General features: G+C 41.3%; 2 protein-coding genes across 4 annotated transcripts in view; one reads left to right on the top strand and one right to left on the bottom strand.

The window, feature by feature from the left end:
• Positions 1-97: 97 nt before the first annotated feature.
• LOC119656872 (dolichyl-diphosphooligosaccharide--protein glycosyltransferase subunit STT3A) lies at positions 98-11,104 on the bottom strand. Of its 2 annotated transcripts, XM_038063531.1 has the most exons (9): positions 10,947-11,104; positions 10,655-10,888; positions 10,254-10,582; positions 9,998-10,195; positions 2,413-2,604; positions 1,937-2,224; positions 1,553-1,657; positions 1,133-1,495; positions 371-925 (listed from the first exon to the last, which is right to left on the bottom strand). In XM_038063531.1, the coding sequence occupies exons 2-9, from the start codon at positions 10,749-10,751 to the stop codon at positions 371-373; spliced, it is 2,127 nt and encodes a 708-aa protein (XP_037919459.1). In that variant the 5' UTR covers positions 10,752-10,888; positions 10,947-11,104. The 2 variants fall into 2 exon arrangements, with proteins under 2 accessions (XP_037919458.1, XP_037919459.1); XM_038063530.1 differs by having other exon boundaries at positions 98-925; positions 10,655-11,096.
• Positions 11,105-17,912: 6,808 nt separating this feature from the next.
• LOC119657322 (gamma-tubulin complex component 3) overlaps positions 17,913-24,528 on the top strand; it is a 34,353-nt gene continuing 27,737 nt past the window's right edge. Inside the window, exons 1-3 of one of the 2 annotated variants that reach the window (XM_038064183.1) lie at positions 17,913-18,348; positions 18,630-18,814; positions 18,945-19,193. In XM_038064183.1, the coding sequence (XP_037920111.1) occupies positions 18,270-18,348; positions 18,630-18,814; positions 18,945-19,193 (513 nt within the window). In that variant the 5' untranslated portion in view covers positions 17,913-18,269. Of the gene's footprint in view, positions 18,349-18,424; positions 18,566-18,629; positions 18,815-18,944; positions 19,194-24,528 lie in introns of those variants that run through there. The other variant, XM_038064184.1, reaches the window with a different exon arrangement.

The raw sequence follows: 24,528 nt of genomic DNA, 5'->3' as shown, positions 1-24,528 counted from the left end.
ACCCTCCTTTCCTTTAGAATGCTTGCCCTTCCGTTAATGACCCTATTATACACCACATAAGGCGAGCATAGTCTCACGAAAAACAACTTTTTTTCGAAATGTTACAACTTTATTAAAAATATTGTATAAATTGCTTATCATAATCATGTATCATTAATTATATAGTCTAAACAGATTCGTAACGAATATTAATAAGGAAGAGATTAAAACCGAGATTTAAGAAGGCGAAGCAGAGAAGAAAGGGAGCTCAAATGAAACATTGGAAAAGAAATTATGTACAAGGAAATGGGATATATCACACGGTCAAAAAGTTACATCATAACTGGGCATACTGATGGATAATTTCCTTCTAAATTATTCTCTGAATTCCCTACACTCCGCGATTTCTCAAATCTTTCACTTTATAAATCCTAACCAGCCAATGCTCAGTTGTGTACGCCTCTTCTAGGACATCCAATTCGAAGTCTTTGTTGCCTATCTCAGCGGCACGAACCCGATCATAACCAGGCGGCTTTCCGCCTTCGGTATAAACTTGGCCGAATCGATAGTAGCACATTTTATACATAAGACAGTTCAGCAGAGTAGGTGATCCTTCCTTGTCAACCCGAAAATCTCCACTTGAAGCATAATAATCTTTTTCGTGGATATGCGCTCCCCGATCTGTACTTCCACCAATGCGAACCATCCACAAAAACTTGTTGATATCATCCGAAGAGTATCCAGTTAAGCCACCAAATATAACTAGGACGTAGTCGACATCCAATTCTCGCATAATTTCATACGCCTTTTCCTCTGTCGACGCCATAGCTTGGCCTACTCGCGATATGTGTGTATTATTCCAAGTATTGTTATCAACTAGGATCGTCCGATTCGCCATGGCCGTGATTTGATAGCCGTAATCCCACCACGACATTACACGAGCATCCTGGAATATAAAACGCATTCTCTAAAAATTTGACCACAATCAAATGATCGAAATGAAGTGAATATTCTATTTATATCAGAAAATAAATTTAGTCAACGAAAGATACGAAAATCTTGCTCATACTCTTCCTATCAAGATGCTTATGTTTTCATCATATGGAGAATTTCGGAATTAATGCTATAAGTTAGGAATGAAAAATAAATTTACCTCTGGAGTATTCATTTTCAACCAATAGTAAGCTTCTCGGAAGTCATCAAAAATAATACGTCCCCCATCATGCGACCGCGCACTTAAAACAATGCTTGGTGAGCTGTACGCCTCCGATGTGACCCAGGTACAGTGGAAAGTATAGGTAATTAGCATTACTGTTAGCAATGCTACGAATCCGATTGCTACTTCACTTTTTACAGCTGGTTGTTGTTCAAGTTTCTTGTGCTTTTTGGGGTCGAACGATTTCGTTGAACCCGCGTCCACGCTCTTAACATATTTCGAAAGTAAATGGGAAACTGCAATTCCGGACAGGACGCACATCACTGGAGCCAGGACCAACATTAAACGCACCATTACACCCTGAAAGATTTAATTATGAGGAGCACAAATCAATAAAGAAGGGCAAGTTGAACTTACAGCAAAATAAATGCTTGTAATACCATACAGGATGATGAAAATGTTTGCGTCGGAGAGTTTTGCGAAACAGAAATAGAGCCCCGCCGGGAACAAGAACACCAATATCTGCAAGAAAATATGATTGAGGTTATTTTAAGGAACATTTTGGAGAAGCGAGCTAGAAATTAGTTGTAATCCAAATATGAGAAGTGGATTAAATAGTTGTTAATCAGCGATCAAAGTGCACATACTCATTGTACCACTGCAGAGGGGAATTCGCGTAAAACTCAACCAACTCTGCACATGTTTTGATTTAGAAAAAAAAACAACGGATACTCGAGCTTCATTTATCTTTCATCATTAAGGCCACATTTTGCGAACTGCTACAAGGATTTAAGTACATACCTGTAAGTCGAAGTAGAATGAAGACCAGGACGTTGGCTGATGTTCCGATACTGAAGCAATAATTGGAATGTGATTTTTCGCATATGATGGATCCAAGAGAGAGTAGAATCGCCCAGTCCACGGCGATACTTTTCCTGTGATGGTTAATATTGTACCAACCAGAAACACAGCAGATAAAACTGTTGATACCAATGCTTTGAAAAGAATGTTGAAATGTTCGGCTGACATTCGCGAACGAATGTAATCCACGAACGCATGAATCTGGCATAATCCAAATACGCCTAGAGCCTGTAATGGGATTAAATCAATGAATTAGCGAAGAAAGGAAAATAAGATTCCATAGTTCGAGTGTGGTAGTCACTTTCAGATTTTACAATTATTTCATAATGTATCATACTCTTCCTATCAAGAATGTAGATTTCATCATTTGAGGGACGAAAAAATGGTAAATGTAAATATATTATGCGAAAACTTACCAACATGTGTTCAGAACTTTGAACAGGCTGGAAACCGACGAATGAAATTTGCATAGAGAGAACAGTTCCGAGGCAATATAAAATACTGTATGCTACGTAGATTCGATGTGAGAATCGTCCAGTGGCCATTAGAGCCAGAACGTGCATGGGAATTAAATTAATGAGAAATACGTAGCCACCCCATGATGATACCTGGAAGAAGAAAAAATTATGTCAACCAACTTTTATAAAATTTAGACAGACAGACTTCATACGGTTGTGCGTTATTTAATTTTTATTTTTGCATCAGTGCGTTGGCCCGATTTCTTTGGTTTAAAAATTAGTCAAAAGTTTTACATTGCCATTGTCATATTTCAAATTTGTAGAATTTCTTTAGGTATTTTATACTTGAGCAGCCTGGTACAGCTTGTTGCAGTTAAAATACATCAGTGGACACACAAACCAGGTCCTCACAAGACCTTCCTGCAGTGAAAGCAGGAAAATATCTTCAGGCGGGCCAGGATGCAGAGAATAGATAGAGTTCATTCAACCGACGACGATGTGTCTGATGATCACGCTTTGGACAAAGCGGATCTGGATGGAAAGGAAAATAAAAACAGCCTATAGACCGTCTTCCCCTCATTGTAAAAGGTGCTAATTGGGTCCCAAATCAAGAGTGGAGCAGTATACGCCGATGGCTGCAACCAATACAGAGCTTGACCTTTAGCTGGGAAGCTCAGCTTCATTCATATCATTCGTTTATTTGCCACGATCTATCTTTCGGATGCATCCATTTCCTGCTGGAATAACGTTCGGACCGGGAATCTCAGAAGCAAGTTAGGAAAAGTAGCAAACTCAAGAAGCAAATAAAATTTATTTTATTGTCTAAGCAAAATTTAAAATTAATCAGAGTGAAATTATGCGGTGTTTCCAACGATTAATTAATTGAAATAATAAAACAAGTTTGCACTGATGAAGGGAACAAGTGGTTCCCGAAATATCGGTATTTGCAAGAATAAATACCCACACCAACGAAAAAGAAACAACAAGTTTTATTATTTCAATTAAAATTAATGTTAATATATTTAAAAAAAAAAAAAAAGCTGCAAGAGACTGCACAGAGCTCTTTTCCTTCCCTCTTTCAAATCCCCATCTCTTTCGATTCCTCAGTAACTACCGTGGCAGTAGGAGTGTCACCCTTTCGGCGTAGGAACCCGGCAGCATGGTTCCGCCAGCTCGAAACTGAAGTTAATCATTTACTGACGGAGCTTACATATTGTGTTCGTGTGCCAAGGCAAATACAGCGCCAAATGAAGCAGTGGGATGGTGACGGCCCCGAGCTGCTTTATTCTTTGTGGTTGCAGAAACTCCCGAAGAACAAATCCTGCCATGTGAGGATTCAAACAAACAAAATCTATGAGGTCCACGCGCGACACCTGATTGATGAGGTGTCTCGTGACACGTCAAGTCAGGTAGGTCAGCTGCAGCAAACGGTGGCACCGTTAATAGCCACCATTTCTAAATTGATAAACAGCGGACGCTTCGCGTTCGGGAAGACGATCACCGTCTAGATCCTCCTCCCGAAAAGGGCAATCGATAGTAGGTTGTCGAGACCCTCGGCAAATACCGGAACATGTTGTTACCACCGTAGGTTCGCCGTACGTATGTTACAAAGAGTACCAGCCAATGTACTTTCTATTAGAAAAACCAGACTTGCCGGAAACTTGGATCATGGCTACACAAAATGCAACACTATGTCGCCTCACAATTTAAAACCATTTGAGACGGTGCCATTACCGATACAAGCGCTGAAGTCTCGGTTGCACCCTCAACAATCTTTCCATTGTTTTCTAAGACGTTGCCAGCTCACATATTCGCACACTTCTTTAAAAATACATCAAATCGCTACCGACCGTAGTTTCTCTGAATCCGCTAAGCATGATATTCAGCAGCAAATCAGCACTACTCCAAATTCCCAGACGAATCCAAACCGATACCCTATTCCACTGATGTGCGATTTTCCTCATTCTACCGCAAACTGTCATATTTTCTCAACTTTGGACTTAAACGAAGCATATCAACAAATCAACGCTCCCGAAGCCATTGCGAAAACGGCAATATAGACAAGACCAAAGCTTAAAGCCTGGTTACGTGTTTCCCAGAGGCTGTCCAGGCGTTTAGGACCACCAAGCACAGCTGCTGGAAGATACATTATTGGCATTCCCTCAGCAGGATGCATTCCTAGCCACATTTGTCGATACCACAGACATCGTCTTAGGTGCTGGCTTTCAAAAGGTGAATCAAACATGGAAGCCGTTGAACTTCTTTTCGAAGCAACTTAGCCCCGCTCAACACCACTACAGCAATTACGATCGTGAGTTATTAGCCCCATACTTCTCAATTAAATACTTCCGATCATCCCTTGAAGGCAGGCCGTTCAGTATCTTTATCATCCATTTCACCTATAGGTGTTTGGAAAAGATAATGGAGTTGCTGATGCTTTGCAGAGATTAAGAACCCCGCCACCGTTAATTTACCGGCAATCGCAGAGGCTTAGAAGAACGACGCCATTCTTCAGACCCTCACGACCAACATCAAATATACATCCAGTATATACTGCGAGACCTTAAAGAAGGGACCAAGTCTACATATTGCAGCCGTTCACGATCTAGCGTTAGTCACCACAAAGTAGTTCATGCCATACATGAACAACGACATTAATTTTTGGGCCAGACAGTGCTTCGCCTACCCGAAATGCAGCCCACGAAACAAGTAAGAAAAGAGGACGGTGGGTTTGATTGGCTTTTTGCATGGTTCCAAATATAGCCTCACATATATCAAAAGGTCCACCATGTGGAAGGATAACATTGTAACACTCGCAGTCCAATGGGATGCTTGAAAAATGGACACAGGATGTTAAAGGTCGCTATAATGGCCCAAGACGACGCTTCTTGGTCAAAGGTCACTCATTCTACTTCGCCTCAGGACAACCAATCGGGAAGAATTTGGTGCAAATCTCACAGAGAATCATTCTGTGATTTTATTATTAATACAAATCTATCGGTGTGTAAAAGGAGCAGTACACCAAGCTCTCATTTTCTCAGTTCGGAGAACTCCTACGGTTGGGAGGAGGTCCTTAGTATCACCCTACTAACCGACAATGGGATTCTTAGAGTGGAGAACTGGAGAGTATCTAACCAGAGATCCTTCTCAGATCATACTTGGATACTTTTGAATATAGATCTCGCCGCAGGGGTCTCCAAATCTTTCAGAGACCCCAGGAGGATAAACTAAAGGCAATTTGGTCAAGTTAACAAGAATAAACTCCCCGATACTTAAATCGGTAAGATCGAGACGAACTGGAATTAAATAAATACAGCAAGAAGACACTGCATGAAGTTCTGTCCAGTTTCCGGAGGCTGATAAGATCTTCAGCATTTGCTACAAGCATAAATATTGGCAGCCATACAAGGACTGGCTGAAGAAGTACAAGTTGACCACCAAAACTGCTAAGAGTCGATCCTGGTTCGACTTTTGTTGGAATATTGAAAGCACCAGCGAATCTTCATGGCTCAGTAAGATTCTGTCGAAAAATTCTCGTGAAACAATGGAGCTGCTGCTTCAATCGCACTTCCCCGCTAGTGAGGAAGACTGCATGCCAGAGATTTGCTTGGAGGGTATGCAGCCGCCCCAGCCGTGCGAGACTATCAAATCGGAAATTACCGCGGATAAGATCGGCTGGGCTAAAAACAGCTTCTCTGCATATAAACCTCTGGGTCCAGACGGGCTACGCTCTCCATGAGGTAAGCGGTCACTGCAGTGCAAACAGTATACCCTACCTGCCTCCCTGGATACAGAGGTAGCATTCACAATTCAAAAAAGGCTTGAACAATATTAGGTTGGAAGGATATCTTACGCATTGGATAATATCCATGCTAAGGACAAGGATAATCCACTCAGGTCAGGGAGGCAGGCAATTGACCAGAGCTGTGAGCTGTGATGGTGGTGTATTCCGACGACTTGGTGATATTAATGTCAGTGATGTTTCCCTCCATTATGAGTCAGACCACCCAAATTCCTCCTATCGCCGCTGAATGAAAAACGATTGTTTTTTTCTCCTATGTAGAGTATCTGGGAATAATTCTGAAGATTGAACATAGACCTGTATAGCCTTCTATCCCTGCAAGAGAATCTTTGCAAACAAATGGGTTCTCCGGCCAAACCGATTCTCTGGATGTACACAGCGGTAGTGCTCCCATCCTAATGTACGCCTCATTGCATGATGGCAGCAAAAAGAACAATAGAAAGAAACTTAATAGGATTCAAAGAACCGCGTGTGCAGGTGCTACCGGGGCTCTGCAGTCCTGCGCGGCAGATGCTTTCAATGCATTATCTCCCCTAGACCTCCACATCAAATACGTTGTAACGTGCAGTACCGTCAGGCTACGTGAGTTCGAATGGACAGCGAAACCCTAGGGCCATAGTAACATCCTAGACGAAATACCTTGGGAAATCTATTCATTACTCATGGACTACGCCACACGCAAGCTGAGCTTCACGAGAAACTTTGCTGTGCATTTTCCAACCAGGACAGAGCCCAAGACCGACAGCATATTGCAAAGCTATGACAGTATTTTTCGACGAATCAAAGATGGTCGTGGAGTCAATGCGAGAGTAGATATAGGCGTTGTACTCAAGGGCGACTTCCTCCAGGCTGCTGAGGTAGTGCAGCGATGCAGTGAACAGTCTGGACGGCATGCTCAAGGCCACCCCCTCTGGGTTCGCGGTCATAAGGACATAGAGGAAAATGAGCGGGTTGAAGGACATAGAGGGAAATGAGCGGGTTGAAGGACTGGCTAGATAGGGCTCTACTCTTGGCAGTCCTTCGGCGGGTACAATCTGTGTCCCGCTGGCGACTGTCAAGGGCGGAATCTATTCGAACTTCTTAGCAATCGCGGACTTTAGATGTGCCAAGTGAAGGAAGATTTGACTCGCTTTTAATTAAACCCGATCGCGAGTGCTCTTGTGTCAGATACGTGCAAATCCATACAATATTACGGTGATTTGCACGGGGAAGTGGTCTATAGGAGGCCATACCCCCAAACTCAGCATACCCTACAATTCGCATTGCCGAAGCTGCGAAGAAGAGGGGAACCCTCAGGCACTTACTTGGCGACTGCCCAACTTTAGCTAGAGTCAGGCCACACACATTAGGTAAACTATTCTTTGAAGACCTCAGAAAGATATCTGGCTGCAGGGTAAGAAAGCTGCTTTCCTTCGTGAATGCTACGGCCTGGCTCTGAAGATCTGAGCCGACTAGACCCTGTCTCCTTACTTTCTTAACACGGTCTTATGAGTTTGCGGCATCAAAACGGCCCACCACAGCGCAAATTAGGATCCCACCTTCCCGCGTCTGCCCAAAACTGAAGTGCGAAAGCTGAAGCCGCTACTACGTGAAAGCAAATCGGGATACAGGAAGTTGGACGCTTCGGGTATGAAGCTCAACGCCATAAATACTGTGTTCATCCTAAGTAAGCAGACATTGTCTATTATCTCATTATAATGCATACATATATATGTGCGCATCTAAATTGATCTAATGCATCTTCACGCATTTCCACTTTACTCCGTGCACAAAAGCATACATATATGTTATATATGTAAATTAAAAACTGCTAGTAACAGGTACGCACATGTCTATTATATCAGATACTACCCACAAACTTTTCAGAATTATGTCCTATGTTACCGTTTATGCACCTTTCATTTGATACCCCACATGACCATATTCAGTAAAAAAAAATTACACCCACTTTTCAAACTCTACACAAAGTGGCGCCATTCGCTGCATGTAAAGGGACACACACACCACATGTTCTTAATTTCGTGACAATGCGTTTAGCCGTTTCCGAGTAAATCGGGTGTGACAAACAGACACTGAACCAATTTTGATAAACCTTAAAAACGACTCCTCTACACACAACCGAAATTTTTTTCGTAAATCAGTGGCATACTACACTAATTATCACATCGGAAATGGGGAACATTCGCGATCGATATTGTAACAAACATTGAACAATTAAGCTTGCCAAGAAGCCAATATGGGACAGACATAGCGCGTTAACTATGCTTGAGCACCATCGTTGCCAGCACAGCTTCAGCTGCTTTCACTATTTTGACAGACTCAGAGGCTGCAGGAGGTGCACGGAAGAATTACGGAAGGAGATAATCAACAATAATCCGTTTGAATGCGTTGATGGCAAAGATTCTTTCACGAAGCACTGTGGGTTGGAACATCATTGGATATCATACAATGCAGAATCGTGGTAAAGTGCTAATTCAATGTCTTCAGCATTGATAAGCACCCTACAGTTAACGTTCCCCAACGTCAATCGAGAGGTTTAGCCCTTTCATGATGCTGTTTACGGTGACGGCAGCCTTTGCTTCCTTTAGCAAAGCAATGTTTGCTTTTGTCATGGCGTACGCTACGTTGTACTTCCCGTACATTCTTGAGATAACGGAGATCCAGTGCGGCATATTCACTTGGGTCCGTAGTCATAAACGGAGCTCAGTGTTCCTTACGTTCATCGTTTCCAAACCAAGCAACCTTGTGACATCCTTTTGAAACGTAACCGACATGACCCACAAGGACTTAGTATTGTGCTTAAACAGCCTACTGCCGATGACCAGACGCTTAAGTCTACGATTTTTCGCCATTGTTACGATCAACATAACATTCCTTCCATCTTGGCATTCAAATCACCTATCACGATTTCAATGTCACCTTTAGGAAGCCTCTTTTGAACTGCTTGTAGTTGCTCCAGAAAATATATTTTACCTCTATATCGTAAATCTCCGTTGGTCGAGATCTTTTCAAAAATCGGGTACCAGGTCAAGAAACCAGGCCTTACAGTAGCTATCAGTATCATAGCAAAAACGCCATGCCGCAAGAGGAAAAAGAGTATTCTTCAGAGTCCCACGATTCCTCTTCACTTAGGCCCAGAATATACACATTGTACCGTCGAAATTGTCGCGTAAGTTGGAGAAAGCAAGCATTCGTGGCGCCAGTCAACACCTTTGTTGAGGAGCGTGCGTACATTCCGGAAGTCAACCACAAACCGTTTTCGATAGCTAATAGTCATAGCCATAAAATCCGACCCTATCGGAGGCGTTGCTAACCTAAAAATTCCTATCCCTTTTAGTCGCCTTTTAAGGCAAGGAGAAAATAGTTCAAGTTTGTGTTTAAACCCAGGTTTTTGCTAAAACTAGATAAATTTAATAATTCAACCACGGTTGCCTAGGACAACAGTCGAAGCCTTATAGATTTGTAGATTTATACTGGACAATGCAAATGATTACCCATTTAACTTGTGTTATTCTAAGTTTGTTGTTGAAAAGTAGCGTTAGTATTATTAAAGCCATTTCATCAATCGTCAATTGCGATTAGCTTTTTGCTGGCACTCTTGAAAAATATTGTCGCACAAGCATTATAGTTGCCTGCAATTTTCGATGCAGACGCACAAAGAATAAAAATTAATTTCTTCGCGCTAAGTTATACTTTTGGATAACAACATAGAGACAGCAAAGACTTGACTACTGAACTTACCATGTAAAAATATGCCAAAGCCGACATAGTCGCCCAGAAGATGCCGCCCGTCTTCACCGCCTTGATCCACAAGTAGTACGTGAGGAGCATGCAGAATATGGCGATCCCCTCATTATCGTACGAACCGGCTACTGATCGTGATATATATCCCGGAACAATGGCTATCATAGCAGCCGCTACTAAGCCGGCGCCCGTACTCTAAAGAAAACAAATTCGTTATAAGTCTTTAAGCTCCACGAATTCAATTTTAACTCACATGGATTTCCTTGGTTAAAAGATAAGTCACAATGGTCGTGAGCGACGAGAAAAAAGGGGCCAAAAACACGCAGACATTACGTATGTCGATGGTGATATTCAAGAGCCACATAAGCCGGTACAACGCGGCCGACGTTATCATCAATCCGGGGTAGATTGTGCCGCCGATAATTCTGCCGAGGGGGTACCACGCCCGGTCGTCGAACCAATTGTGGAAGTTGTAGAATCCTTCCTCGGCCAGAAATCGCGTCGTGCGATAGTTGAAATACGGATCGAATTCATGGATAACACTCTCGAACCGCAACACGGAGAACAGTCGAGTTGCAAATGCTGAAAATTCAAGAAATGTAAAATCGAAATAACAAGCCACGCCGCATTTATTTAGGTATTTAGGTTACGTACACAAAATCGCCGCAATCAAGAGAATGCCCAATTTAACCAAATGCTCCTGCTTCTCCAGGTTCAATCGCGTCTTCGGCTTAATCGTTGACGTGTCCATCTTCAGCTCCTGATTCGTACGCCGCAAATCCAGTAGGTTATAATTTCCAATGTCAATGGCCGGCGATTCTCTTCTCTAGACGAATTTGTACTCGCGTCGAGTTACATAACTCAAAAGACCGGAGAAATTTCACATATCTAAGAACGTGAACACATTGCAATTGAAGATATCGAACGTTATCGCCTAATTACGAACTTGTTTTCCTAATGGAATTGTCGAATTTCCCGTCGCGCGCCGGCACAATAAAACACAATTGCCGATAACGGCGTGGCAAACTTCCCACACCTTCGGCCGGTAACGAGCACATCATCGACATTTATGTTCAGGCGTGCCAATTGTATGGAGCCTGACAACTCACTGCGTAGGGTTGGGTTCGGTGGTAGAGGAAGTGGTAGTTGTAGGTTTGGTATAAACTGCAATTGGTGGAGGGAACACTTTTGAAATATCGTATTCTAACAGATCTATAACGATGAAAGGGCAGCTAGAAATACTTAGTGGAAATCTTGTTAAAAATTACGAGCGACAGATAGAATTTAAGAACGTATAGTTTTACACAAATAGACACTTACAGATTCCAGCATGAATGCATAGCGGAAGCATGCTGTATATCATACATCATATCTGGAAAAGGAAATAAATTTAATGGACATGAGTTCTCAGATAAAAACATTAACGGCAGTTGGACCAAAATGAAATATATCAAATATCATTGAACGCGAAATATCATCTAAAAATGACACAATGGTTTGACGAAGAATGAAAAAAACATAAAAAGAGAAACCTTTTGACGAGGTGAGAGATTGCCTTTGAAAAATTGTTTCCTTTTTATTGGCTAAAAGTATTTAGTAATACAAATACGTATTTTGGGGACCAATTGCCCCTTCTTCAGAAGAAAATAAAACACTGAAGAAAGGGTCAGTTAGTCCCCAAAATACGTATTTGTATATATTACCAAATACTTTTAGCCAATAAAAAAAAAAATATCTTTAAAGGCAATCTTTCATTTTAAAACTTCGGCTAACAAACTACCTCCTAATTCAAACGATTTTGAAGAAACTGTATGGAGCACTGATAATAGTTTTGTCGGAAATAATATCAGACGAACAATTAAAGTAGTAAAAATTGTTAATGGTGTTTTTTAAGGGTTGTGAGAATTTCTAGCTCTTATCCACTTAATTTTGGACTCCTTCAAAGCTGAAGTGGGGTCTTATGAGTTGTCTTTGCTTGGATGCAATTGTCACCCCCCATTTTTCAATTACCTCAAAATGTTCATCAACAATTTTGGAGAAGAGACTCAAATTCTACTCTGAAACTTTGATTTACGAATAAGAAAAGGCTTTAAAGGGGGGAGTACAGTGAGCAAAATTGAAATCCGGACACTGTCGTACGAAATACATAAGTGTTGAGGGAGGGGGTAAGAGGGGTATATTTTCGTATGCAAAATTCAAATGCGGACGGTGCCAAAAACTGTAATAATGACATTAAAAACTCAAAAAATGACTAGTTAATACCTCGTACAGAGAGTTTCAGGATCATATACATCCTTCATTGGACAGTGGCATGAATTTGACCAAACATTAGACATATTCAGTTGGAGTTTTTGCCCATTATTAGAGAAGACGTTCCATCAACTACTTTTTGTTCAAATGGAACCTTCACGCAGCCTCCGAGCGACATAATCTCTCAGGTTCTCAATAATATTATAGTCCAAGGATTGGGAAGAGGTTTTAAGTCGCTTTAAATAATTGAACACTAACGCATGCGTGCTATCACGCTTTATATTTCAGATTACTGTTTTGGCATATCTTGAATATTCGTTTTGAGAATGAAGGGGGTCCTAAGTCCGCATCAACTTAATGCAGGACCGGACCAATTGAGGAGCAACTTACTCCTTCTTTTCTGGTCCACGGACCCCTCGCTTAGGGCTTGCACCTAAACATTCTCAAAACGAATATTTCAGCTCTGGCCAGCTTTGGTCAATAAGGCGGATTTGGGCTCAATATAATTCGTAGGCATGTCGTGTTTTACGAATTATATAAAGGAGCATTCAACATCTGCGAGCCGCTACGGTCACGCTGCTCCCAGGGCAGAAGTGAGGCAGCGTCTGACGATTTGCCTCTGCCCTGGTAAGAAACCGTAAAGCCGTCGTCGCTTGACTTTTTTTTAAAAAGTTTGGGTGCAAGCCCTAAGCGAGGGGTCCGTGGACCAGAAAAGAAGGAGTAAGTTGCTCCTCAATTGGTCCGGTCCTGCATTAAGTTGATGCGGACTTAGGACCCCCTTCATTCTCAAAACGAATATTTCAGCTCTGGCCAGCTTTGGTCAATAAGGCGGATTTGCGCTCAATATAATTCGTAGGCATGTCGTGTTTTACGAATTATATAAAGGAGCATTCAACATCTGCGAGCCGCTACGGTCACGCTGCTCCCAGGGCAAAGGTGAGGCAGCGTCTGACGATTTGCTTCTGTCCTGGTAAGAAACCGTAAAGCCGTCGTCGCTTGACTTTTTTTTAATATCTTGAATGTTTGACGAATTCCCAATTCCTCTGCGCTGGCATACAGATTTTTTTAAAATATCGATGTACATATTCGCATCCATATTCCTCTCTACGAATGCCATATTACCCACGCCATCCGCTCCGTAATAGCGACTACCATAGCACTTCCCTCGCCATGCATTGCACTTATCGCAGGGAATAAAACTAATGTAAATTTAAGTTTGCTCAGAACTATCTTTTTGAAGATCATACGTTATGGAGTGATGTACCTACCTTTTGTCGACGAGTCTAAATTTAAAGTATTCTCTTGCGATGGAACAGTGAAAGCGTAGAGAAAGCCTATCACCAACACTGTAGCCGTAAAGTGGGAAATGTTATGGTGTGGTGGCTGTTACGACGGCGTGAGTAATATAGTATTCGCGGGAGGGAACATAGAATATGTACATCGGAGCGAAAACCAGTCTGCTAACTATTAATCAAGCCTTCGAGGTGTTCTTTGATACGTTCCAGGGTTTATTTTAATTATTATCTTTGCGACAGTAGGCAGCGCGCGAATACCTTCCTAATGTCGCACTTAAGATGAATACCCTTTTTCGAAATCTTAACGAGAATTCCCTTTTTTTACTCTCTGGAAAAGATTTCGGAATCGCCTATTAAACGGCGGCTTTATTTCATTCGAGCGCATTGATGACGACGATAATCTCACTTCTATTTGAAAGACATGTTACGGTGACTAACCATTTCATCCACAAGAGGTGGAAACTTCACCGGATGTTATACGGTTGACAACCGTGGTGAAATGCTCTAAGCACCACTTCGTCTGCTTATCATCGTAAATGAGAAGCCGGTCGCTGATGCCCCTGACTGGACTACCGGCAGATTAGTATTATCGCTTGAAACGCCTAATCAGACAGGCTCCTGCCTGTGATGCTGATAGGGTTACGCCAATCTGAGAACGTTTCTCAGAGGTAGCGAGTGCCCAGATTCATTGTTGGGGAGTATGAGGAGGCCGACCAGAGGCCTATGAATTGTAGGGCCCTCTCCTCCTCTTCATCATTTTGATTGTATATAGCTAAGAACGCCACCGTGTCTTCCACCATGTAGTATTTTAGGCGAGTTCTAAGCCCTATCAAAATTTGCATGTTCTTATGAAATAATAACAAGGCGGGAAACCGGAAGCTGGACACTTCAGGTACGAAAGGTTTTGTGTATTTCTTAGTACGTAGCACGTAATATATGCATATGTCCACTTTCGGGTGATATTGACATTGATAGTCTTCAATTTTCAAAGAAGCAACAACTTCGGCGTATTATAAATTTGTTAGTAATAGTGCGATTTCCATCAAACTTGGTATGATCATGCTCTACATTATAGCCTACATCACTGCAGAATTTCGTGCCGCTAGGATGAATTTAAGGGGGGTTTCCAGCCAATTACAAAAAATTATAGTAATATACTATTATCAACTTTCTTTCAACAGATATCGGTATGAAAGGTATTTCGAAGCCAAGGCACCATATACTGGCAGCCTTCTGATTTTTTTCAGATTTTTCGGTTCGGGAGTTTCTGAGAATGGCCCCCTCAAAGAAATGATCACTTTCAACCCCCCGCACTCCCCACGTTTCCAAGAAATGTCAAAACTAAGACCGGCTTCGAAAAGTACTAATCGAGACCTTTAATTTGATACCCTATATGACTATATTTGATAAAAAAAATTTTACACCCCCCTTTTGCATGTATGGGGACCCCCCTTAAATTCAACGTAAAAGGATGTAACTCACTGTATGTGTGAGCGTTCACAGTTCCCACCTTTCCACCAAATTTGGTGGCAATCGCTATAACCGTCTCCGAGAAAAATGCGTGTGACGGACAGACAGACAGACAGACACACAGACAGACGGTAAACCGATTTTAATAAGCTGGTGTTTTTTTCCACAATTTTTTTGCCTCGTGGAAGAAATTCAAATTTCTCTATTCGAACGCTTCACCCGTTTGAAAATTGATCCTTCAGAGCAGACTTAACAGTAAATGGCTCAAAAGCAAATGCTGGCTTTGATCCAAACATTGTGGAGTCAGACCCTTGTCGAGTCTCCTTATTGCCAGTAATATTCAAGTGCCCTAATGCCCGTACTAGCAACATTTGGTTCAGCTTGCTGAGCATAAATATCAACTAATGGAAGCCACACACCAACCGGCTTGCTGTTTCAATGTGCTTCTACATCTCCTCCCCCTATCTTCTCCTTTTCCTTCAGCCTTTGTCTCGTTCACAAGCGGGGTCGGCTCGACGTTATCGGTTGGGCCATTTTGTTCTGTCAAAGGCCTGATCTAGATTACCTCCTCCCCTTATAATTACGCATGAATCCGTATGCTGAATAGCGAAGCATCAGCAACATTGTGTATTCCCAACGCACTTCGCCCACGCAAGTTGAGCTTCTGGAGCAATTTTGTAAAATTTCCATGCATATGGGCCATTCGTCAGCTTTGGTATTCCCGAAATTGCGAATCGGAAAGGAACAATCATGTACTTCCTTTGCGATTGCCCAACTCTAGTTAGGGTCAGGCTCGGATACTGGGTAAACAATTCTTTGGGGACCTAAAAGAGATCTCTGGTTGGGTGGCGGACCTGATATTCTTCGTAAACGCTAGGTTCTGCCTCGAAAATCTGTGATGACTAGATTCTGCTCTGCTTGTCTTTCCCCCAGGAGTCAAGGTCCTCGGATTTCGCGCCACCAAAACGGCACACCACAGCGCTAATTTACCATTTATCATGTTTATAACGTTGGTTTTTCTTGGAGTTTGTAATTTAGCTTTGGTGAAAATTTGTGTTCTTTTGAAGTTTTTGAAAGAATAATCAGAGAACATATAATTTTACACACATATTTATGAACCAGCATTAAGATCATTCCAGGAGCGCGGAATTATGCAACAACGAGAGAATAGTATATCGCGAAATATAGGCGTGTGAGGTATCATCGTCGATTAGTATTTTACAAAGCAGATCTCAGATTTGAAAAATTATGAAGTGAGAGTGGACTTATTCTGAGAAAAAATCTGGAAAAAATCAAGATCAGAACCTCCCGACATCTAGCTTTTGCGCCGAGGTCTACCAATTCTATATCCTTAGAAGTCGTCTGGCGTCCTGATTTAAGCAGTCGCTGCATCAGAGGCAGGGTCTCTAATGTCTTCTTTTTTTATCATAGATATTGCCCTTATAGACTTTAAAGCCGGGATCATCCTCACCCAAACGAATTAAGTGATTCGCCCACTGCAAATTATTCATCCGGATTTTATCCCCAATCAAGACGGTCGTGGTACTGCTCCTAAATTTCGGGCTACGGAATCATTCATCCTCTTGTAGGGGCCAAAAAATCTTCAAATGATTCTTCTCTCGAACGCGGCCAATAGTTCGCAATTTTTTTTAGAACCCAAATTTCTAATAAAAACGTTGACCCTATGGTGAGACGTTTCGAGTGGAACGGTTCTTGTAAGCTGAAATAGGTTCTGTTAGCAGTCAGCAACCATGCGCGAGTTTCATCGTCGTAGCTGTTAAGGGCTATGATTTTTGACCATAGATGCACAGAAGAAATGATCAATGGTTTCAAAGCTGTGGATTCCTATCTTTATTGTTCTGGTTCTTTGTTTTTTTTGTGCCAACGTTGCCACCATGTACTTCGTCTTGCCTTCATAAGTGTACAGCCCCATATCTCACTAATAATCGCTTGCTCAATCTGAGTGAAGGCCGAATGTACCATCTCTGGTTGTTCTTCCCATAATGTCAATATCGTTAGTATAGGCTAGAAGTTGGATGGAGTTGAAGAGGATGGTGCCTCTCATATTAACATCAGCACCCAGGTCAGGTTAAACGGAATGCATGATAAGGAATCCTCATGTTTTAGACCGTTGTTGGTGTTGAATGGTCTTGAGGGTGATTCTGCTTCTTTGATCTGGCCTCGCACATAGTCCGTCTTATCAATTTGGTCGGGATTCCGGATTTTCTCGTGGTCATGCACAGTTTTACTTTGTACTATTCAAATTAAGTTATTATCATTATTATAATATATTTTCAAATTTTATCAAAAGCTCTCCTTAACATCATCATAATCCTATAATGCAAATTGCGGAAATGATGAGCGCGATACAGAACATACTATTGGAAAGTTTGAAGGTAATTGTACTATTGTTAGTTAAGTTATAGTAGGTCAAATTTGTCTATTCCGTATGAATTTATTGTATCTTATAACAAAGAATGTTAGCATAATCTGACACATTAAATTCGTATACATTATGGTATACTGATTGCTACAAATGGAATCTTTGTATAACGAAATATTACCGCATATGAAACATTTCATACCTCCAGCATGGGGCTTCCGGTCTTCGACTTGTTTTTGCAGTTTAACACTTTAATTGAAAAGTAATCTTTCCTTTAACTTAATAGCAAATTGAAAACCGTTAATAAACAAAATAAAATTAATACTCACAATATTAAATGATTTTATTTTATAGCCCTAAAAGCGATAATTTGTTCATTTGTAAATTTTCCAGTAATTTGCTTCTTAACAGGGGAAAAACAAGCAAGTCAACAATCGCAAACCCAAACCATAAGAATAACGCCTAAACTACACCTGAATCCCAGCTATAAACATATCTCCCAATCCGGCAACCCTACGATCTCATAACCTCCAATGGCTTATTAGGTCTTGAAGGAAGATAACAATTTAAATATCAACAGATTTCATCGCCATAGAGTTTGTTTAGTTGTAGCGTAGTGTTAGTTGGTTTTGTTTATTTACGGTCCATTTGACCCGGTCGAGTGGATAAAATGTTATTGCGGCCCGTGAGAAAGGACGAATTATTCCTTTATGTGACAGGACAACAATAAATGTCAAAACACGGCTCAAGTGAAAAAAATGTTTTCGTCGGGCTGAGGAAAATTTCACGTTGAAAGTCTCCCTTTTAACCGTTAGGATAAATCTTTTGAAATTCTCTTGCCAGAAGTTTATTAGTGAAAATAAGTTTTATCATGTCGACCAACCGCAATTACAAAGAAATTTACGATTTGTTGGAGCAGCTCTGCCAGAATTTGGCTGGACCAAGATACAGTGAGTGGCGAGGAGCCCGCCTTTTTTTATGTCGGAGGATTCCGCCGATAGTCATTTGATTTTTTTGACAAGCATCGAAAAATTCAGTTTGTAATTTGCTTTTGTTTGTAAATGGTGTATTTGTTAGCAAAGTTCTATGTTATCGCGTGGTTAAATTGATAATTTGGAGATCAGATGTCATTATACGTTCTCATTGATGACTTGACGCAATCCTTTCGTAAAAATCCAATTGGCGGGGAGGCGCTCATATTTCTAACCATTTACAATTTTCCGTTTTTCAGGGGACGCTTTGAAGCACGTTAGCCAGTACATATCACAAAGTCCGACTTCACTGCAATCCACTCTGCCGTACGATGAGACCACTCTCGTGTCGAAAATCTCGAATCATTTGTCTGCCAGCTCAACGGGCTCTGGGCAGAACGACATTGTTCTTTTTATGAATTTGCATGAGCAATTAAAGTCGTGTGTAAGTATCCGAAGCGCGAGTGCGAGCCGTTGCCGACACAGCTCGCGGATGGCAGTTTCATGCATGATTAATTTCGTCAATTGGTGACCGAAATACCCACTCGCTAATAGGTTTCTGTTTGCATTCGCAGCAGATTGAATTAAGACAGAAGAACGCAATTCTCACGTTTCTCTTGCTAATGGCGAACCCGGGCAAGAGCTTCTCGACCTCCAGCAGCAGTAACGGCTTGGAAAATGCATCGGCAGCCTCTAGAGCCATAAACAGACATGTGCCATTTGAATCGGTGATAAGCTCATTCCGGACGGAAGTCTTTACGGCGGGAACTGTCCGCACGAATGATACCACGATTGAGAAGCTGTTTCCATATCACGGCAAGAAGGTAAGGTGACACATGTATTGTAGTTTTTTCCATACATACAGTGGCGAATCAAAATAGAAAGACGTGTATTTTCCTAACAAGTTTCGGCTTCTATGTACTCTACCAACGACTTTTCAGGCAGGCTGTATAAAGAACGTTGACTTTTGTATTATTAAAACTTGCAACATCGCATTCAGATCATCATAAAACGTTGAACCTAATTGAAAAGCTGGTTTTCTGCTCTACATTACTTTTTTCCATTCGCCCAGATTTCAAATGCCAACTGATCGCTGAATAATTTACATTGAATTGTTCGGAAAGTTTGCAGGTAGTTTTTGGTGGATTGGCTTCGATTGAACTTAATCCCTATCCATTTTGGATAAACGGTTATGATCCTCTTCACCTTCAAGGTTCGTCCACTGATTATTTTTATTCCCTTCTTTGTAAGTAGATTTTCAAGCGATGAGGCCTAAATATGGTGCACGTGCTCTGCTCCAAATAGGGGGTGTCTGGTCTCGACCTGCCTTAAAGAATTACAAATAGCCATTGTCTTCGACAGTTGGAGCTTCGATCCCATAATAAGACGTTTCGGGCGAAACAATTTTTCTAATCTGCTTCTAGTATTCACCACAGCATCGCAAAACGTGGTCAAAACTTTGGAAACTTTCATTTACAATGAATCAAACCCTTGTAAAATTTTTATTTTTCGGTTTTTTTTTAAGGTGAACCTTTATTTATTCCTTTTAAAAACAAGTATGATTACTGTTAATTTAGAACAAAAACAAAAAAAACTAAAGTGGCCATTTTTTCAACCCGTCAAAACTTTGGAAACCTTTGTCTTAGAAGCAGTTTACAACAATAACAATGTGAAACAAGTCGGGAAACCGGTAGCTTGACGTTTCAGGTAGAAAGGGTTTTGTGTTTCCCTATGTGAGGAGCATAACGCAGTTCTCCATTGGCTGATAGCTTTGACCCGAGATATTTAAATCGCTCGGTTCTGGCCAGGTTACTGCCGTTGCCAGAACTGAGCGATTTAAATATTTCGAGGGGTAGGTTACTGCCATGGCCAGAACTCAGCGATTTAAATATCTCGAGTCAATGCTATCAGTCAATGGAAAACTGCGTAATGAAATTGGTTCACGCTTTAACGCAATCTGGATTAAGTGGCATTCCACAACTGGTGTTCTTTGTGATCGACGTATCAGCGCACGTCTCAAACCTAAAATTTACTGCAATGTCGTCCGTCTGCCTCTCTCTGTAGTTCTGAGTGTTGGTCGACTATAAAAGATAATGAACGGCGTCTTGCGGTAATGGAGACGAAGATGTTGCATTGCATTGGTGGTGTGACACGATTTGATCACGTCTGAAATGAGAATATCCGCGATCGATATGGGTTTGCACCGATCGTGGAAAAACTGCGAGTGAGGCGTTTTCGATGGTGTGGTCAGGTAATTCACACTAACGAGAATTCACTTACTATTGGTCTGAACATTGAAGTTAATGGTAAGCAACCAAAAAGGCGGCCGAAACAACGGTGACTTGATACGCTGGATGGGGTTTAAAGACCTCGCGATTTCATCCTGATCAGGCATTTGATAAAATAAAATGACGAAATCGATCACGACGAGCCGACCCCGCTTGTGAACGGGACAAAGGCTGAAGAAAAAGAAGCAGATGTAAGGAGCGACGAGTGCACGACAGCTCTGTGTCACATAGCTAAAAATTCCTTTGCCCTCTATTTTTTAGACAGCGATTTAAATAAATCATTTGATGGAAAGCTCCGTATTGATAATAGTCAGCCTCATACGCTTCACACTCTGAGTTTAATATTATTAGCAAATGCGAAGAATTTAACCTACATCAAATATAAACAAGTCGGAATAGCGGAAGCTCAGGCTTCGGGTATAAAGGTTTTGTGTTCATCTTATGTAAGAAACTTCAACGCACATTTTTCTATCCGTATATAGCTACAAATCCAACATAATCCTTCATATTTTTCCATACTACAAGCATACGTACATATTAGAACCATAGATATTATCCTCACCCTAAACAAACCAACTGCCTATCTCCGCATACTGTACATACACATGCACGTATATAAATTGATCGTACCCATATTTTCGATTTACTTCGTTCGGAAAAGCATACATATGTACAAGACAATATGTACATATATCTAACTGAATTAGACACTACTCGCAAACTTCATTAGCAGGCATATACTATTTACCTACATACATACATCTGATATTCATATCCAAATGACTAAAAAACTAAAAGAAAATAATTCTTTGCGACCCCATTCATATGAACTCCCTTCGTATGGTATTGACGAATGGATATGTAAAGATGACGTCATACAGGTTGTAGACTGCACGAAATTCACGAAAAATGGCAAAGTTTCACCCCCGATAAGTTTGTTAATAATAGTTAGTTTTTCTTGACCATGTTGTGCACTATGTTATCCCTTATCCCCATACCGAATTTTGTACTTCTACGATGAACATAAGGGGGTTGTCGGGTATATTTCCAAAATGTGGAAATATACTATTATTGACTTTATTTGTGAAGATATCGGAACCGGACGTATTTTGAGGCCTAGATTTAGTAGATATGCACCACGGTGTTTTTTTTTCAGATTTTTCAATTGGATAGGTTCTGAGAACGGGACCAGTGTAGCAGGGGGTCATATTTTGAGCCCCCATTCCCCTACGTTTCAGCCAATATCAAATAAGGAACCAGTTTCGAAAAGTACTAATTAAGCCCTTTCATTTGGTACCACACATGGCCACATTTTATGAAAAAACATTTTGCTCCCTCCATTCACATGTATGGGGAGCCCCCCCTTAAACTTCACACAAAATGGCGGCACTTACTGCATGTAAAGGGAACAACAGATCACACGCTCTCACCAATTTTCGTGACAATCGGTCCAGTCGTTTCCAAATAAATCGGGTGTGACAGACAGACAGACATCGATTCGATTCTAATAAGGTTTTGTTTCACACAAAACCTTAAAAAGGGCTGGAATGGAAGTTCACTCGAATTCACTTGAATATCAATTATTCTCGTTAATTATGACGTCAGCATCTTATTTCTATGGCTTAGGATGCTGTTAATTGGCACGAAATTGATAAGTTTGAACTGCTATAACTTTGACACTAATAGTTGGATTTTCATGTGTCATGTGTATGCACGAGGCTGTCCTCTATGTCGGTGCAAAATTTAGTACACCTAGGATGAATTTAAGGGGAGTTTTTAGTCAATTTCTAAAAGTGGATAATATACTATTAGTAAATTTATTTGAGCAGATACCGGAATGGGACATCTCTCGAAGATTAAATTTCACATAAGTGTTTTACACAAAACGATTCGATTCTTCATAAATGTGACTTTAATATTTCACGCGAATGTCAATTATTCCCGTTAATTATGACGTCAGCATCTTATTTGCATGGCTTTGGAAGCAGTTAATTCGCACGAAATCGCTAAGTTTGAACTGCTATAACTTTGGCGTTAATGGCCAGATTTCCATGAAATTTAGCACGTATATATTGAGTTGGGGGAAAAGAAATGTCGTATTTGTGATCGAAATTTGACGCTTTATTTAACATACTTAGAATTATCCGATTTAAGTCAAATATGCGCCGTTTTGTTCGCAAACTAGTTACCATTTAGAAGGCAACTTAATTATAAGTACGGGATGTACCTTCAGCATCCACTACATCAGAACGAAATCGATCGAACCAACGCTGTGCTGTGCGAATACGGAGATTGCGATGATCCGTTAGAGTAAGAACCTCGGTTTGGTTGGTGTTTATCTTCAGTGCAACTCAATTTGCCTCTCTTCCAAAATCCAGAGCCATTTGGCCAAGGTCCATGACTCGGTGAAAGAGCAAACCGATGTCATCCGCGTAGTCGAGAACGGGAAGATGTCATCGCCCATTGAAATCCTCCATGGCCTCCGGACAAGAACGTCACCGATAACAAAAAGAAATGATATCGATGATAAGTTGCAACCCTGACAGCCTCCGCTTTTGGTCTCAAATTCCTCTAAAATTTTAGCGTGATGCAGCACGTTACATTTTGCGCCATTATATGTCATTTTGATAATAGCTATTCATATCTCTGGAGTTTTCTTCCTACGTAGAGCACGCCAAATATACTCTCTGCTCAGGGTATCGAAATCTTTTTCGAAATCGATGAAGAGCGAAAATCTACTCTCTGCATGCTATTTCAAAATGATATGTAGGATGTTGTTGCTGTAAATGCAGGAGCGGAATCCAGCATGCTCTGTGTTAATCACGTTTTCGAAATGTTCCATTTGATATGCTATTAGATTTATTTTAGCTTTGATCTTTGTGACAGGGGGGGAATACGCAGATAACCCTCTAATTATGGCGCTCAAAACGGGTGCCCTTTGGAGTCTTAACGTTCATCTCCTTTTTTCCACTCTGGGAAATTTCTCGGATTCCCAAGATTTGCATATGAGTGGAAGTAGTATTGATTACCAAAATGATTTTTCTTCTGCTTGGCCATTTCATCCAGGAGGACCTTCACCGGAAGGATACGATTAAGAACAGTGGTGAAGTGTTCCTTCCACCTCTTTAGCTGAAAAGTCTACCATTAACGTACTTCACAGGACCATCGCTCGTACAAGTTCTTTCGTGATGCGGTATATATTTTCGAAGTCATTGCTATTTGCTGTGTCCGGATAGCTGAGTGGTTAGAGCACAAGGCTGTCGTACGGAAGGTCGCGGTTCAAATCTCGCTGGTGGCAGAGGGATTTATATCGTGATTTGACGTCGGATACCAGTCGACTCAGCTGTGAATGCGTACCTGAGTCAAATCAGGGTAATAATCTCGGGCGAGCGCAATGCTGACCACATTGTCTCCTACAGTCTACTGTAGTGTACCGTTACGGTCTTGAATGAACACACTTCACGGCCCTGATCCAATATGGATTGTTGTGCCAGCGATTATTATTATTATTGCTATCTGCAGCATCTTCCACTTCTTTAACAGCGAAATAATATTTTTTTGTCGTACACCATGTTGAACTGCACGATACCGGAGTTTGAGCGCATCACGTCCGTCATCAACACCACGTTGAACTTCCTGGGGTTTTGCATGGTATCGGAGTTTGAGCGCAGCGGTCAATAGAGTCTTCATTCCGTTTATCGATCCGCTTCCATGATTTCACAGCCAGCCAGATCTTATGACGCTCCTTAGGAATGTGGCCAACCACCTGCATAGCACCCGAGAAAAGAGAATTTTTGACAATGGCCCAATGCTAATCGATATACTCCGGCAGGTTACTCAGTGCATTAGCAAGATAGTACATATATAAGGG

The sequence above is a fragment of the Hermetia illucens genome, chromosome 5 (assembly GCF_905115235.1).
Source record: "Hermetia illucens chromosome 5, iHerIll2.2.curated.20191125, whole genome shotgun sequence".
Classification (NCBI taxonomy): domain Eukaryota; kingdom Metazoa; phylum Arthropoda; class Insecta; order Diptera; family Stratiomyidae; genus Hermetia; species Hermetia illucens.
This window is presented reverse-complemented; position numbering and strand designations above follow the sequence as displayed.

Excerpts from the sequence above, each read along its gene's own strand:
- LOC119656872 (XM_038063531.1), bottom strand. The coding sequence starts at position 10,751 with ATGGACACGTCAACGATTAAGCCGAAGACGCGATTGAACCTGGAGAAG. Across the intron at positions 2,225-2,412 it reads AAAGTTCTGAACACATGTTG|GCTCTAGGCGTATTTGGATT; the intron begins GTAAGTTTTCGC and ends ATCCCATTACAG. Across the intron at positions 1,658-1,936 it reads CATTCTACTTCGACTTACAG|ATATTGGTGTTCTTGTTCCC; the intron begins GTATGTACTTAA and ends ATTTTCTTGCAG.